The following is a 14497-nucleotide window of genomic DNA, read 5'->3' as shown; positions in this document are numbered from 1 at the left end:
AGAATGAAATTAGTTTTTTGTGACCAGCACTGCTTTATTGTTTCACTAAAAAGATTTTCTCTACACTCAAAGCAGGTGTTATATTTAATGACTACAGTGGCATGTAAAACTGAAATCAGCCTTTTTTCCTGATAAAAAATATGACGTTAGTGCGTATTTTTAGGTGCACAGTGTCAACGTGCTTACTTGTTATTAGACAATCAGGAGTATGATTGTGAGGAAGAAAACTTTTGTAAAGTGAACCTTGAGAGTTGTAGGTTGAATCGGTCTTATTATGAGGCTACACACATTTGAATCACACTTAGTCCACTTTTATTAATCTCTCAATGTGCAAAAACAGAATCTCCATCTCTTTCTTTCCCAAACATACAAAAAATACACTTTTATTTAAGCACGTCACCGAAACACACTTACCGTACTTACATCTACTTCTTTTCACTTACCACTTACACCCTTTGTGTGTGTGTGCCTTTTTCACCACAAGCCTTCAGTACTGTACAGTGAAAATATGGCTAGGATTGTTAGCATAATTACTTGGACACACAATGTGACGAATCTAAGGCACTAGAAGTCGTAGACTACGGTCCGCATATTCTGCTGAAGCACACTTATAATCTAGGAGAACGAGGGTAAAGACGAAATATTCACAACAGGCTTTTTCTGCTTGGGAAATACATGTGACACAAGAGACATCACATGGAAAATACAAAAAACGGGAGCACATAATTCATCTCTTCTGTCTTAGCCAAAATATAGAAGCAGTCTCTATGCAGTCTTTGTATTAAGATCATCACAGTTCTGCGTATAAAGAGCCTCATCTCGATTCACCCATATAAAATGTAAATATAGGCACAATTATGTCCGGTTTTGGCTAATCTCCAGTCAAGATCCGTGTCCAGCCGAGCCTGAGAAGGTGGACACAGGTGGCACCCAGCAGTGGAAGTCACAGCACCTGTTTCAACATCTGGAACCATCACGGCCGATATGTTTTGATTACATCTTTGATGGGCCTCCTGCATATCGGACAGCACGCGTTGATCTGTCTCTTCAGCTTGAGGCCGCAGTCGTTGCACAGACACATGTGTCCACAGGTGTAGATGACAGTGTCCACCTCCTGGTCGAAGCAAATGGTGCATTCTCCGTTCTTTCCAGCAGGGGGCAGCTCCGAGGCGGTGAAAGTGGGAGAGACGGGAGGACTGAGGGGGGAGCTGGGAGCCGTCACTGGAGGAGAGAGGAGAGGACGCGTGAGGCTTCGGGGGACGGATGCACACACACGGATTACTCAGATTCTCACATCCTCAAGACTGATATTCTATATTAAATTATTTGTCTGTGATTAGAACATAAACAGGGTGTATTCAGACTGCATTAATTGTTATTTTCATACCATCTTTAACATCAGAAAACCATCAAAATGCACATAACTATTTCTAAGGGTTCAATGTGATGCCGTTAAATGTCGTGTTTTGTTCAACCCACAGTCCTAAATATAAGAATATAAAATGTGCTCAAATGTAAAAGTGACTAAATGTTTGGATGATTGAATTCAATAATGACAGTACTGTTTTGTGTCAGTTGATCAATCTAATATGTACCGAATCATTGAGGTCGGGCTGCCGCTAATTAATCAAGTCAATGAATAAGATAATTCTTATTGATTCAAGATTCTTGATTGATCTGTAAGATTTTATTTAATTGATTGATTTGTTGGTTGCTCTATATAATGGGGGGAAATGTCAATTAGCGTTTCCCAAAGCCCAAAATAACGTCCTGCCTAGTTTTGCCCACAACCAAAAAGCTGTTCGGTTTAACCGTCACAGAGGAGAAAAAAACCTATAAAATATTCAAATCTAATTTCCAAAATACCATTTTGACATTTTCTTAAATTATCAATAAAATCCCTTGGAGCGATCAAATGATCATCAGAATTTTAATGAATAATAAAATTATTTGAAAGGCCTCATTCCCAATTCATCAAAAACTAACGATGTGGGATGGAGGCCGACCTGACTACAATCCCTAAGCGTCAGTATTGGACGAGTTGGGAATGAGCCTCAACAATCAGCTTTTCTTACAAACAGGACCTTTAATAGTTGACAACTGATTGATTAGTTGCTGCTGCTCTTCATGGAGGTCTTTAACAATGTCAAAATGTCATGTAGGAAGGGGAAACCATACATTTTTTCCCCATGACTACAGCGCAGTCTGCCAGCACTGTCGCACCTCTAAACCATACGAGTCTTCCTGCTGTGACCTTGTGAGGGTTTTTCTACATGCGCTGTAGCATCAGGCACGCTGTCAACATTCGCCAACCTACCCAGAGACGATTCAGATGCAGAGGAGGATCTGTTGACACTGAACGCCAGGTCTGAGTCACTGTCATCTGGACTGCTGCTCTGAGAAGTGCTGGGGGATGTTGAGGGAGGACTGGACTGTAGTGTTCCTGTCACACAGAGATAAATACAAACGCAGATAATTAGACTTCACGTGGAGCCTTTTCAGGTGGCACTTGGAGAAAAAGTGTATATTGAACCGTAGATGGTATCTTTTCCATACAGTGTCCTCGAACCGTTTGAGTGCACACTGAACAGCCCTAACCGGTCAGATAAGATGTGCATATTTGTATCACTTGATTTTCTTTGAGTTGTATCTCGTTGAGCGCAATATTGTTGGATCGGAAACAGTTAAATAAGAGGCTCTGAGCTGATGGGAGTTTATGTGGGAGTAGTGGGACCAGGACAGATAGGTCGCAGCTCTAAACTGAACAGAGACATGCAGACATAAACTACTCAGCAGCATTCCTGCAGTCTGGGAAAAAAAAAATACATTGCCAAGACTCAAAAACAGACCGATGATAATTGAAGAGGATGTGATTTTGGAGCATTTAATCAGTTTGATGGTTTGGGAAATACGCTTGTTTGCATTCTCACAGAGAGCTTAATGAGAAGCTTGTTGTCACTCCCGCCTCTTCCATTAAATGTGAAGCCAGTTAGCTTAGCTTAGCACAAGACTGGAAACAGGGGGAAACAACTTGTTAGCTCTGTCCAGAGGATTGTCTGGCAACTGCACAAAGAAATGACATTGCCATGTGGTTAGCTGAGTTAGCTAGCTGTCAGCAGCTATAGTTGGCAGCAATTAGCGGCTACCTTTTGTGATATACTGCCTCGAATTTGAGTTCGAAAGGTGGCCATTTCTTACATATCGCACCTCTAACCAGCCATCCCTTGAGAACATCATTGTTTGACAAATAACTGAAACATACAGAAAGGTTTCAACATGCTGCTGGTTTGCAGAAATATACAAAGCCAACATTTATTCTGGTGATTGGGTTGCTTTTTGCTTAGCTAAGTGAACTGGCTGCTGACTGTGGCCTTATATTTAGCAGACAGATATGTGAGTTGGATCAATCTGTTGGCAGGAATGTGACATATTTCCCCAGATCTTTGTATTTTGTGTTTGTGTTGACATCATAATTTCATGTTTTGGTGATATGGCCTCTGTGTCACACATAGCTTACCCAGTATCCTGAGTCTGTTGACAGCTCCATGCAGGGTGAAAAAGGCCCACAGGACCTGAGAGGAGTCCACGCAGAGCAGCCGGCCACGTCCCACTCCATTCACCCCGTGGTGCACCTCACCGCTGGGCAGCAGACTGAAGCTGAGCACGTCTCCGGAGCAAGGCATGGGGAAGCCCCGGTGGACCACCCAATACTCTTTCCGGTCCAGTAGAACCTCTGGGTCAGCCGGCAAGTCCCCGGCTTGTAGACTTGCTGGATCACAGGATGTTAAACCAAACAGCAGCGCCCCAAAGTAGGGCAGGCCCAGGTGGCCGACCTCCACGTACAAAGTCTCACCCACGTGCAGCGGCCTGTCACTGAACACCAGAGTCCGACTACTGTCCAGAAAGTGGATGCAGGCGGCTGAGCGGTCTGCGGAGAGAATTACATCAGAGCCACGGATCGGGTGAAAGTGCAAGTCATTGTCCAGTGGGGAAGGAAGGCCCCGGACCACCCTGGGGACGCTGAATCCAGTGGAGGCAGATGAGGATGGAGTGGAGGAGGAAGAGGTGGAGGAGCAGCAGGGGATGAGCTGTGTGTAGTTATTGAGCTGGAGGTTGGCCATCTTGGCAGCAGCGGCCTGGTTGTTCTCCAGCTGATTGTTGCTGTAATTGGCCGAGTCGTGGCTACTCTGGGGCAGATAGGCACTCAGACGGGCCGCACTCAGGCAGCTGGATCCCACGCTCTCAGCAAATGTGCTTTCTGCGGCGGAGAATATAGACAAACAATTACGTGACTTGGACATAGTATCATATGATCTGTCTCATGTCAGCTCAGGTCAAATCCTTTGTTCATGCTCATTTTTTTCTTTCTTGAGAGGCTTTTTCTTCTGTTATGACGATCAGCACCGAGGGCTGAAATGCTATCTGAATGAGTTACTGCAGCCTCTGTGTGCTTCTGTTCATCTGGGCCTGTTATGGGGCTGCCATTCATTTTTATTATTAATTAATCTGCTGATTAGTTTCTCAGTTTATTGATGTCTGTACAGTAACTTAAAGCTTAAAGTGATGTCTTTAAAGGGACTCTATGTAACAATTTGTATCAATTTACATGTATTAATCAATTATTTGTAGGCCGTACTGTAAAGTGGGACAAAATGAGACCTTCTCCATCTCTCTCAGTTGTCTAAACAAGCCTGTTGACGATTTGTTGAAGTTGTTTATTGCAGCTGTACATTGGATTTCTCTGTGGAGGACTTGGGTCGGATTTTCAGTGATGGTCCAAAGGATGTGACTTAACGCACATTCTCGAGTGCCTCGTCTCCGTGCCTCTCTCCGCTCCGCTAACAGAGAGCAACAGTGTCTAGCATTAGTTTAGAATTGGAGTCCACTAACATAAACTAATGACCTGATTACAGCACAACACGGAAGGTCCACCGAGCCCGTTTAAATGTTTGTCTCAAAGATGTTCAGTTTAATGAATGACTAAGAGAACTCACAAATATTTGGCATTTCTGCTTTAAAAAGTTTTAAACAATTGATGAATAATCACAGTGGTTGCCACTACATTTTCATTTGATTGATGAATCCATCAATTAAAAGTGTTGCAGCCCAAATCTGTAATAAATTATTTCATTTCTGCACTCAAGAAAAGAAATAAGAAAAATTTTGACTATCGAAATTTATGCCATGACACTTTTTTGAGCTACCTTTCGCTGTCAAGGTAGTGGATAATACATGATAGTTAGAATAAACTGTGCGTTCATGTGGTGTTGAAATAATAAAAATAAAATGTTCTTTTTTCCAACTGGAAAAAACACCCCGGTGTACTCGGAACGTCATGTGACGCTGACACGTGCCCGACAAAAGTAAACATTGGGTTGACGGTTGATGAAGTCATGTTTTGCATATCACTTTTTGGCTCACATGTAATCGGTAATATGGTATTTTAAGTTTTCACCGTTAAACGCTCGAAGTGATAAAATGCAGCTTTCTCTTGGCATCCGTGGTGCTCCCACATTCCAGCTTGACATGCATGACAACACCACAAATTCAGAGGATCGTCTGCCCTACTAGGGACATGGGACCATCTGAGGAGCATCGTGAACGCAGCACAGCCATATATGCTGAGAGCCCTCTGTATGCTGCTCTTGCTGTGATGTTTGTCGTGGAGCGGAGTAAACCTTTGAGTGCAAATAAGCAGTTTATTTACCCGCAGTTTATTTAACAGTCACCAGTGTATTTACCCCCTGTTTCACTTCCATTCCTCATTAACGCGAGCTCTCTGAACTGCCACGCTTTGTGCACAGACCACGTAGTAGAGTTGAATTTTCTCGACATACGAGGGGGCTGATATAAACAAGTCTGGCGTTCGTAGCCCCCCTTTGACTTATGATACATTCCTTTATTACTATTTCTAGTGATGCTGGAGCAGTTGAGTGCCCTGGCCCCTCACCAAAGCTCCTGGGATCTGCCGCATTGACCAAACATGGCCATAGCTCCTGTCAGACTGAAGATAAACACACCCAGTGAGTACGAGAGAGAACCACTGGGGAGAGCGTGATGGAGGAGGGAGAAAGTGACAGAGCGCGAGAAAAGTGACAGTAACAGAGCCTTAAAGGAGAGGCAGGCAGAGCGGTTAGGGATGAATTGAAACCCGTGCTCCAGATCCTGTTTATCTCGGTATGTTATGGTTCTGGTTTTCTCGACACTCACAGATAGTGGATCATTGAGTCATTGAGCCAAGACACTTGTACCTACTCCTCCCACTACGCTGGCCTCCGCTGCTGTAGAGCTTCATCGCACAGCTGCTCTCTGAACTCTCAGGAAGCTGCCTAAATTAGCTGTGAATGTGTTGACATTATAAAAATAAGTTGGTGAGGTTTCAGGGATGTCAAAGCCTTGGTCGGAATACACGGACGCCAGTCAGAAAATAGCCATTACCAAATACTTTATTGGATGTATGTGAATTCTGGACTGTGTGCAGACTCATGACCAGCCAGTTGTGAAATGTGTTCCTCTCACTTCCCTTTTGAATATGAGTCAGCTTCTGCTTGCCTCTCTTGGCTGTAATCATCAAAAAAACAACAACAAAAAAAAACGTAATAAAAAGCTTACCAAGCATTGTGACCTCCTGAGTGATGCCGTAGATATCTATGATGGCCCAGAGTGGACAGCCGATGCTGAGCCCACAGTGGAAGAGGATTGGCTCTCCGTCATTGATGCTGTAGAAAACTCTTCCATGGCGGTCGGCCCAGAATGACAACACGTTGTCCTTCAGGGCCAGTCTCTCGGGTAGGGCTTTGGCCCAGTAGCCAGGCCGTGTCACCAGGTCTGGGCAGGCATACTTGGGGATGTCGGCGGTGAGCAGTTCGCTGGGGTCCAAACTGGTGAAACCGAACCTTAGAGCTCCACTCCAGCCGGTGTGCACACCACTCAGGCGTAGACGCACCTGAAGAAAAGCCATGAATTAAAACTTTTATCTTTTTAGATGTCTGGCCGTAAAAAGAGAGCTGAAGACAAACCTTCTCGTAGAGGTGCACGGGCCTGTGGCTGAACGTGATGCCATTGCAGAAGCTGTTCTTGCGCGTGGCGCGGCGAAGCTGCCCATCGAGCCTGATGTTCTTGCCTTTGGCGTGGGGGTGAAAGTGGGGTGACTCCATGTTGACGCTGACCGGTGGGGCGGATGTTCTTCTCTCCACACCTGCCCCATTGTTAGGTAGGGTGTAGTACTGCCTGTTGGCCACAGGGCGTGGTTGCAGAGTCGCATCTGTGGGCAGAAGAATATGAGACTTATTGATTTAGCCTGATCTAAACAGTGCGGTGTGAGAACAGCGGGGACGCCTTTGTGTGAGGTCAAAACAGTAATGTTAGTGACACCAGCTGTTGGGAAAAAGAGGGGAACATATCAGCACACAATAACTTGTCTGCAAGTGGTCCGTGGCAGTTGGTTTAGAGGGCAGAGGCCAGTTATGTAAAGGAGCCCACAGTCTCACTCACTTCCTTTCCCACACTAACACTCTGAAGCCTCCCTGCTCCTCTCAACAAGTACATCAAACATACTCTTTTAGCATGTAACCCACATAAAAAGGCTATCTGTCCCAAATCAGTCTCCCCTACTGCATCCGTACGGGACGTTTATATCGCAGAAATAAAACAAGGTAAATTTAGACAACACCCCTGTGCATACATCACTGGAATCATAAAAAAGGACATCTGGCTTATGTAAAATCAACACATTTGAGCAGTGCTAATATTAGTTGCATCACGGGGAGAGAGAAAACATAACAAAAACGATATTAAAAAAATAAAAAATCCACAGAAAGCCGACAACAGACACGACACGTCTTCCTCTTATTTATGGGCTACACACCCTTGGCCTACAGCATAAACAAACCCTGAATAGCCCCCTTTCATTCCTCCACAGTTATCTTCAGAAGTGGAGAATGAATCACACAGTGCTGCCTAGTCAGTAAAGAAGTATCCAAATAAACGGATTAATTTTTTGATCTCATCTCCACAGGAGTCGATGTCCTACTTGGGAATGTATTCATGATTATCAAACAGCAAATTAGCAGGGATAAGAGACTGAAATTGTCAGTGAATAAGATGAGAGCTGCTGTATAAAAGTGTTTATGGTATAGACGGGCTGAGATCCAATATTCAAAGGGAGGTGGTGTGTCTACTCTCCTCCAGGGCCACAGAGTGATTAAATTTCTGTTTAATTCACTGTGATCTGGTGTAAAGACAATAACTCAGTGAAATGTTCCACAGTACATTTCCTAAATGAGACATTATCACTGATTATATTCTAAACTATGAAGCAGCAGCAAGAACATCTGTTACATCTCAAATGATGTGCGGGTGCCCCCTTTTTTTCCTTTCTACTCCAGGAGTTCATCTTATGAGGGGTTAAAATACACTGTGGTCAAAGTTTATTTAGACGAACATATCAAAGTTTAGCCTATAGGTCTGAGGCCTGACTGCCTCGCTGACAGGGCGATGCTCGGGGACTCTACAGTTAAACGACCGATAATGAAGACTGATATAGACACTAGCCGTTATTAGATGAAAGGCATAGCACAACAGGTCATACAGAGACAGTGTACTGTCAATGTTAGCCCCATTTCATGCATCTCATGTTTCATTCAAGCCACAGGGCGAAGCATTTGGTCCCAGAGAGTCATTTATTGATACTTACCTCCCTAAAAACACATTTTAACTCACAGCAAAGTCAAAAAAAGATTTTCAAACTGTTTTCTTATTTCATCTTGGGAAACCATTTTCTAATCCTGACAACAATGGTAGACTTTTGTTATGGATTCAATGTGAACCAGGCTTAAATATACCCTGTGCAGATTGTCGCCTCTAGTGGCTCTATGGGGCATTGTTTATGTGAGTGGGTCATCATTTTTTTTTTTTGTCTTGCGGACACACATAAAAGACGTGTAAAAGAAGTAGACGTAGCCACCATGACATCACCAACTGGTTTGTAGACTACTATTACGAAACCTCTGATTCAACATTTTTGCCGTCAGCATCTTGGTGTTTTTTGGAACTAGAAGTGACCATATTTAGACGAGAAGCTGATTCTGATAATGTGACTTCACCTCACCTAGCAGCTTGTCAGTCACTAGCCACTCTCTAAAGCACACACCTGCTTCATCGTCTATTTCACTCTAAGTGTGATCATAATCTACAGAATGAACATCGTGCTGTTTTAAAGAAGACCTGAAAGTAGCCATTGAGACCATGACCTCATTAAGAAATAGTTTCTTGAGGTAAACAATCAAGTGAGAAGTAGGGTCATTTTCTCATAGACCTCTATGCAGTCTGATGCACCCTGCTGGCCATTAAAACCAATTCAGGATAAAGGCACTTCCTGTGTTGGTTTCACAAACAAAGCAGGTTTCAAAATGTTGACAAAAATCAGCTCTGCGAGTGACATATAAGGAAGAAAATACATTCAGCAACTTTGCTTCACCTCAAGGAAACAATTTTAATGGCACTTTATATGTCTGTATTTGTATATAGTGATTTTTTTCTCTTCAAATAAAAAACTACCCTTAAATATTCTCCCTCAGCTGCTCAAATGAGTGAGGACACACGTCATTTCCAGTTTCCTGGATAGGAAAATACTCATAGTTTTATAAACTGGTGAAACATCTTTTATATGGTGCAGCGGAGGAAATACCAGATGGTTAAAAGAGTGTTGGGCGATTCTTTGAAATACCTCTAGAACAGTGGTAAGTGTTGTTTAATGACCTTTGAGGGTCCCTCAAAGATTAACTGGTGTTTAGTTTATGCTAAATTGTAATGCCGAATCTGACTCAAATGTAATTTATGCATGCGTGACTCAAATCGAGGCTTTTCGGTCGATGTCATGACTGTATTTTCCTCATCATGAGGCACAGGTTGATGCAACTATTGAAACCCTGTTGGTGTGTGTTTCTTATAAGCATCATGTATCATCAAGCAATCATGTGATCTCATGCTGTCAGTTTAAGCTTGATGCACCCCAGCAAAAGACAGGGGAGAACTAGAAATACATGTTCGGATTGAGGACTGTAAAGGGACGAGACAGACTGAAAGTGCAGTGGAAGAGGTCACGTAACCATCTCTGGTCATCTGCCTGAACCCGTCAGGTTCAGGCAGATGATCAGAGATGGTTATCATGCACAGCTCAGTCACAGTACGTCTCTGCTCTCACAGAGAAACAGTCAGCTAATGGGTATGGTGTCTATGGTGTAAAAGAAAAAGCACAAATAAATACAAATCATAAGACTCCACAAGACACGCTGACGTGCCAAGGGAAGCTTTTTGAAATGTAAAACTGATTATGCGCATTCGTCAGAGTTATCTTTGGCCACAAGATGATCAGGCTCTTTATTCTCTCATATCTCAAGGCTGTGTGTGTTCATTATAACTCACTGACTGAGCAAAACGTGATTCTCTGCGCATTTTGAAGGAATTTCAGCCACTGCCTCCGAAGCCGAACACCTCACTTGATCCTGCAGACCCCTGAGAAACACAGATATCCTATTAATTCTAATGGAAATCATACAGTGCGAGCAGTAGGACCCGAGCTGCTCCTGCTCCTCTGTGACTAACTGTTCTCAGTCCAAACCTTGCGTCAGCTGGCTCCGGTGGCAGCAACCACATCGTTTAGCCACTGAGTGGATCTGTTGGGGGGGGGGGGGGGCGTGGGAGTGTGACAGACATTAAATCAAAGTGATATGGGGAACTGATTATCAAGTAATGTGCTCGAGGTGTCATGACAAAGTGGTTCAGGAAAGCGATCGTCTGAGAGCTTGTGATGACAGCTTTATGCAAAAACATCAAGTGTCCTACAAGAATAATTTACTGGCAATCACTTGAGATTGAAATTTATATAAGACAGCGTTGATACCTGGGATAACTGCAAGAATATTACCTGGCCATATGGTTGTATATTTAGGACGGTGGGGTCCTTTTTAAAAAAAATGTTTTAGTGTTTGTCCAGCTTCTACTAGATATCAAGACAGTTAATAATGTTTTTCTTATTTTAGTTGCTTATTACGCTCTTATTTTATGTTTATCGATACTCTATCTACCTACCTATCTATCTATCTATCTATCTATCTATCTATCTATCTATCTATCTATCTATCTATCTATCTATATGCATATGGAAAAAAAAAACTTGCACAAAACAATCATTCATGTCTGACATACATACCAAGTGGCACAAAAGGGGGAAACAATGAGGCAGTAAATGAAGAGAAAGACAATATGCACCACAGTATGGTGGCACTCATTAAGCCATTTCATGCACAATGCGGTCATTTGGAGTAATTCTGGAAATTGGATTACAGTCGGAGATGCAATGGAAGTCAACTTGCCTACCTTGTTCTATTCATTTAAGAGTTTGATTGCTGAAACAATATAAACGCTCAGACAAAACTCGTGTGATTATTAGGATGATGGGATCTTTAGGAAGAGTTGAGCCTTTCTAGAAAATATCAATAACTTCAGCTGAGGATATGATGATCCTCCATACGTCGTATTGTCGCCCTTCATCATCCCCCCCCTCTCCTCCCACCCTTTGCTTGTAACACAAGGCTACATCAGTGATCATAATGCCGTGTAATAATGGGTATAGACGGCGGGTTTGCAGAGAGGAGCGCTCGTTCGCTCCCTGGGAATCACGCTCAGCTCCCCCGTGATGAGAAGGAGCGCGTTTCAGCACCCGGCCATGTGTATCTGTGGCTATCGGGCTGTTTCCACACACACGCACACGCGCGCGCGCGCACACACACACACACACACACACACACATACATACATTTACATTACCTCGCGAATGACACATGAACGGCAGAGCCTCACCTATCAGAGGTTTAGGTGTGGTATTCCCCATTATATCCAGAGATCCCTCGCACCGGCGGCTGACAAGTTAATTCCGATTGCAGTGTTTCTCTGTCCATCCGTGTGTCCTCGGTCTGGTGGGTTTGTCTGGAACCAGTTTCAATAATCTGAGGATCGGTCGCCTTATTATTATTTTAATTTTTTTCAGGATCTCCAACACGGAGGCATGGACACACGCGCTCCTCTCCTCTAATGTCAACCCCGAGCCGCTGCGACAGGCGGACACCTCCAACTGGCGCACAGCAGCCCCCTCCTTTCTCTAGTACGGGCTCCCCTCTGCACGACTTTAAAGACACAGTAAGCGAGAGATCCCCTCCACCCCCACCCCCTCACTCCCCCTCAAGCGCATCACAGAGGCTCTGAATAATTCATTTAATTATTCACTCAAAGCCCTCTGATGAAGCCCTAATGACTGCGTAGCCTATAGGACGAGCATGGTGATCCACTGGAAGGCACATTTTGCCATTTGCACACAGAGGAGAGGAGGGTCAGGGAGGAAACAAACTTGTGATAACATTAAAAAACAAAATGATTGCAAGATCTCTTGAGCGTACCCCCCACTCCTCCTGAAGGGGTTAAGCTGATTTGATCACAGAGGAAAGAGGTTCACAGGATTCTTGGTCCCCCCCCAAATCACAAGGAGGATGTCGACCCTTCATCAACCACGTATTCATGTGTTGGACAAACAGATAAGTGCTGGACACTTCTGATGAAAGTCCAAGCGCCATATGAGGAAATCCCCTTTTTCTCCCACCCTATCCTCTGCCCTCCCACAGCCTTGACTGCTGGGCTCCTCTCAAGCTGTTTCCTGTCTTCTGGACAACAGCGCTCTCTGAGGAGCCATGGCCTGCAGGGTTTGCAGGACCGAAATCATGAGTGAAGGGAGTGCCGGAACAGAGAATCTCCCATAGTGGCGAATCAGACAGGCCTGGAGCTACAACAGCTGTGTGTCATCTATTCTGGACAGAGCCGGCTGCTCGAGAAATTAAAATGTAGATGTCCGATGTTCGAACCGAGGGTTTACATTCTTCTTTGTGTGTACTGGTTGACCAATACTGACATGATCCATATTCTTGTTTTTTTTTTTTCCCAGCTGCCAGCATTGGTCAGACATGAGCTTCAGTTTGAGGAAACGAGTCTCATGGCGTTTGGGTGAAGGCATGCTGATACTAAATATAACTCAAAGACAAAAGCATTTGTTTCTACCGCCTCAATGCTGTTTGTTTTAGCAGGATATGGTGGCTCCTTATTCGAGCCTTGGGTGAATGGTGTTTGGGGTGAAGCGAAGCAGAAGTAAAATCCCCCTCCTCCACACCCTTAGAAAGAAAGATCTGCTACGGCAAAGGGGATTAACACAGGAAGTGAATATGAGGCTGCGATGGAGTCTGCAATCAAGCTCTCCCTGTAAACACAGCCGAGCTGCAGTAACAAGTGCTGCTTCCCCCGATGCTCGCTCTACTGCCTGAGTGCAGACTATTGGATGTTAATCAAAGCATAATGATTGCTGGGCTGAATTTATTCCAAAGGCAAGGAACTGTACTTTTCAGCAAGATCACTTAAGACTGTTGGATGTCTGCAGAAATATTCAACAGCTCACAGAAACATTGAAGGAACGGTTGAACAGTGAGAAACAAGCTTTTTCGACAGTAGCCCGCCAAGAACGACAGCTTTTTTTTGTTGAAGTGACAAAGCCCTCTAGTGGCTGGAAGGAAGTCAGGTGATGGTATTATTGCAGGGGGACAAAGTCCTAATAAGGAGGAGGTCAGGGTGGATGAGAAGAACATCTAAAAGCAATAACCCTTACCCTGGATTTACATTTAAAGACGTTTTCTCTGAGATATTACTGTTGACGCTGCTGTTGCAAAGAATGCATTTGCAACATGGTTACTGTTAGCAGTAAGACAGCAGTAAGAATCCCAGTTTGAACTAGAATCCCCGATCTAGGTGTTTTGTGAAGGCAGAGTGAACTCTTGGTTGTATTAAAGGGGGTATGTTTTGTAACTCACTGATCTCACAGAAAAAAATCCGTCCCAGTGGTGAAGGGAAACAACGCTGGAGCTCTCCATCAACTGAATGCCCGTCCATTCACCCTTGATTAACCTTGGCTTCTATGACTCTCCCACTTCTCCTTTTTGCCTCCTCCATCAGCGAGATTAGTTATTCCAGTCGTTCCACCATTACCTGGAGATTGTGACCAGGGGCAAATACCACCTCTTCCTGTTTTTTGTTGGGCAATGGCAGATATGCTTCCTTTATGCCATGATTTGACCTTAATTTTTTTCTATTTTGTGGAAAAAAAGAAGGAATTGATGTCTACAGATGATGAACTTGCCAGCTGACTGACATCACACAGCGGATACTACTCAGATCTCTGGGAACCATAGGTGCTGCTGAAGAGAATAAAATGGAAATTGTTACTTTAACACGACTGCTTTTCGTAGCCGGTTTCCGACCAACGGTAAATGATGTCTTTTTCCGTAAAGCGTGACCACGATCGTAATCTTATCTGACGGTAAATCTCTTACTTTAACTTAGTACGAAATAGATTATCATCTTAACCCAAACTATGATCCTCCCCTAATCATGTTGCCTAATG

At 43.9% G+C, this 14497-nt stretch overlaps 1 protein-coding gene across 2 annotated transcripts; it reads right to left on the bottom strand.

Moving 5' to 3' along the window:
• Positions 1-295: 295 nt before the first annotated feature.
• On the bottom strand, positions 296-12177 carry neurl1b (neuralized E3 ubiquitin protein ligase 1B). Of its 2 annotated transcripts, none has more exons than XM_030397398.1 (6): positions 11830-12177; positions 7020-7264; positions 6613-6946; positions 3518-4258; positions 2318-2443; positions 296-1221 (listed from the first exon to the last, which is right to left on the bottom strand). In XM_030397398.1, exons 1-6 carry the CDS (start codon positions 11891-11893, stop codon positions 974-976), a joined length of 1758 nt encoding a protein of 585 aa, XP_030253258.1. In that variant the 5' UTR covers positions 11894-12177; the 3' UTR covers positions 296-973. The 2 variants fall into 2 exon arrangements, with proteins under 2 accessions (XP_030253258.1, XP_030253259.1); XM_030397399.1 differs by having other exon boundaries at positions 11863-12177.
• Between the last annotated feature and the right edge of the window lie 2320 nt (positions 12178-14497).

Source organism: Sparus aurata, chromosome 18, assembly GCF_900880675.1.
Source record: "Sparus aurata chromosome 18, fSpaAur1.1, whole genome shotgun sequence".
Lineage (NCBI taxonomy): Eukaryota > Metazoa > Chordata > Actinopteri > Spariformes > Sparidae > Sparus > Sparus aurata.
This window is presented reverse-complemented; position numbering and strand designations above follow the sequence as displayed.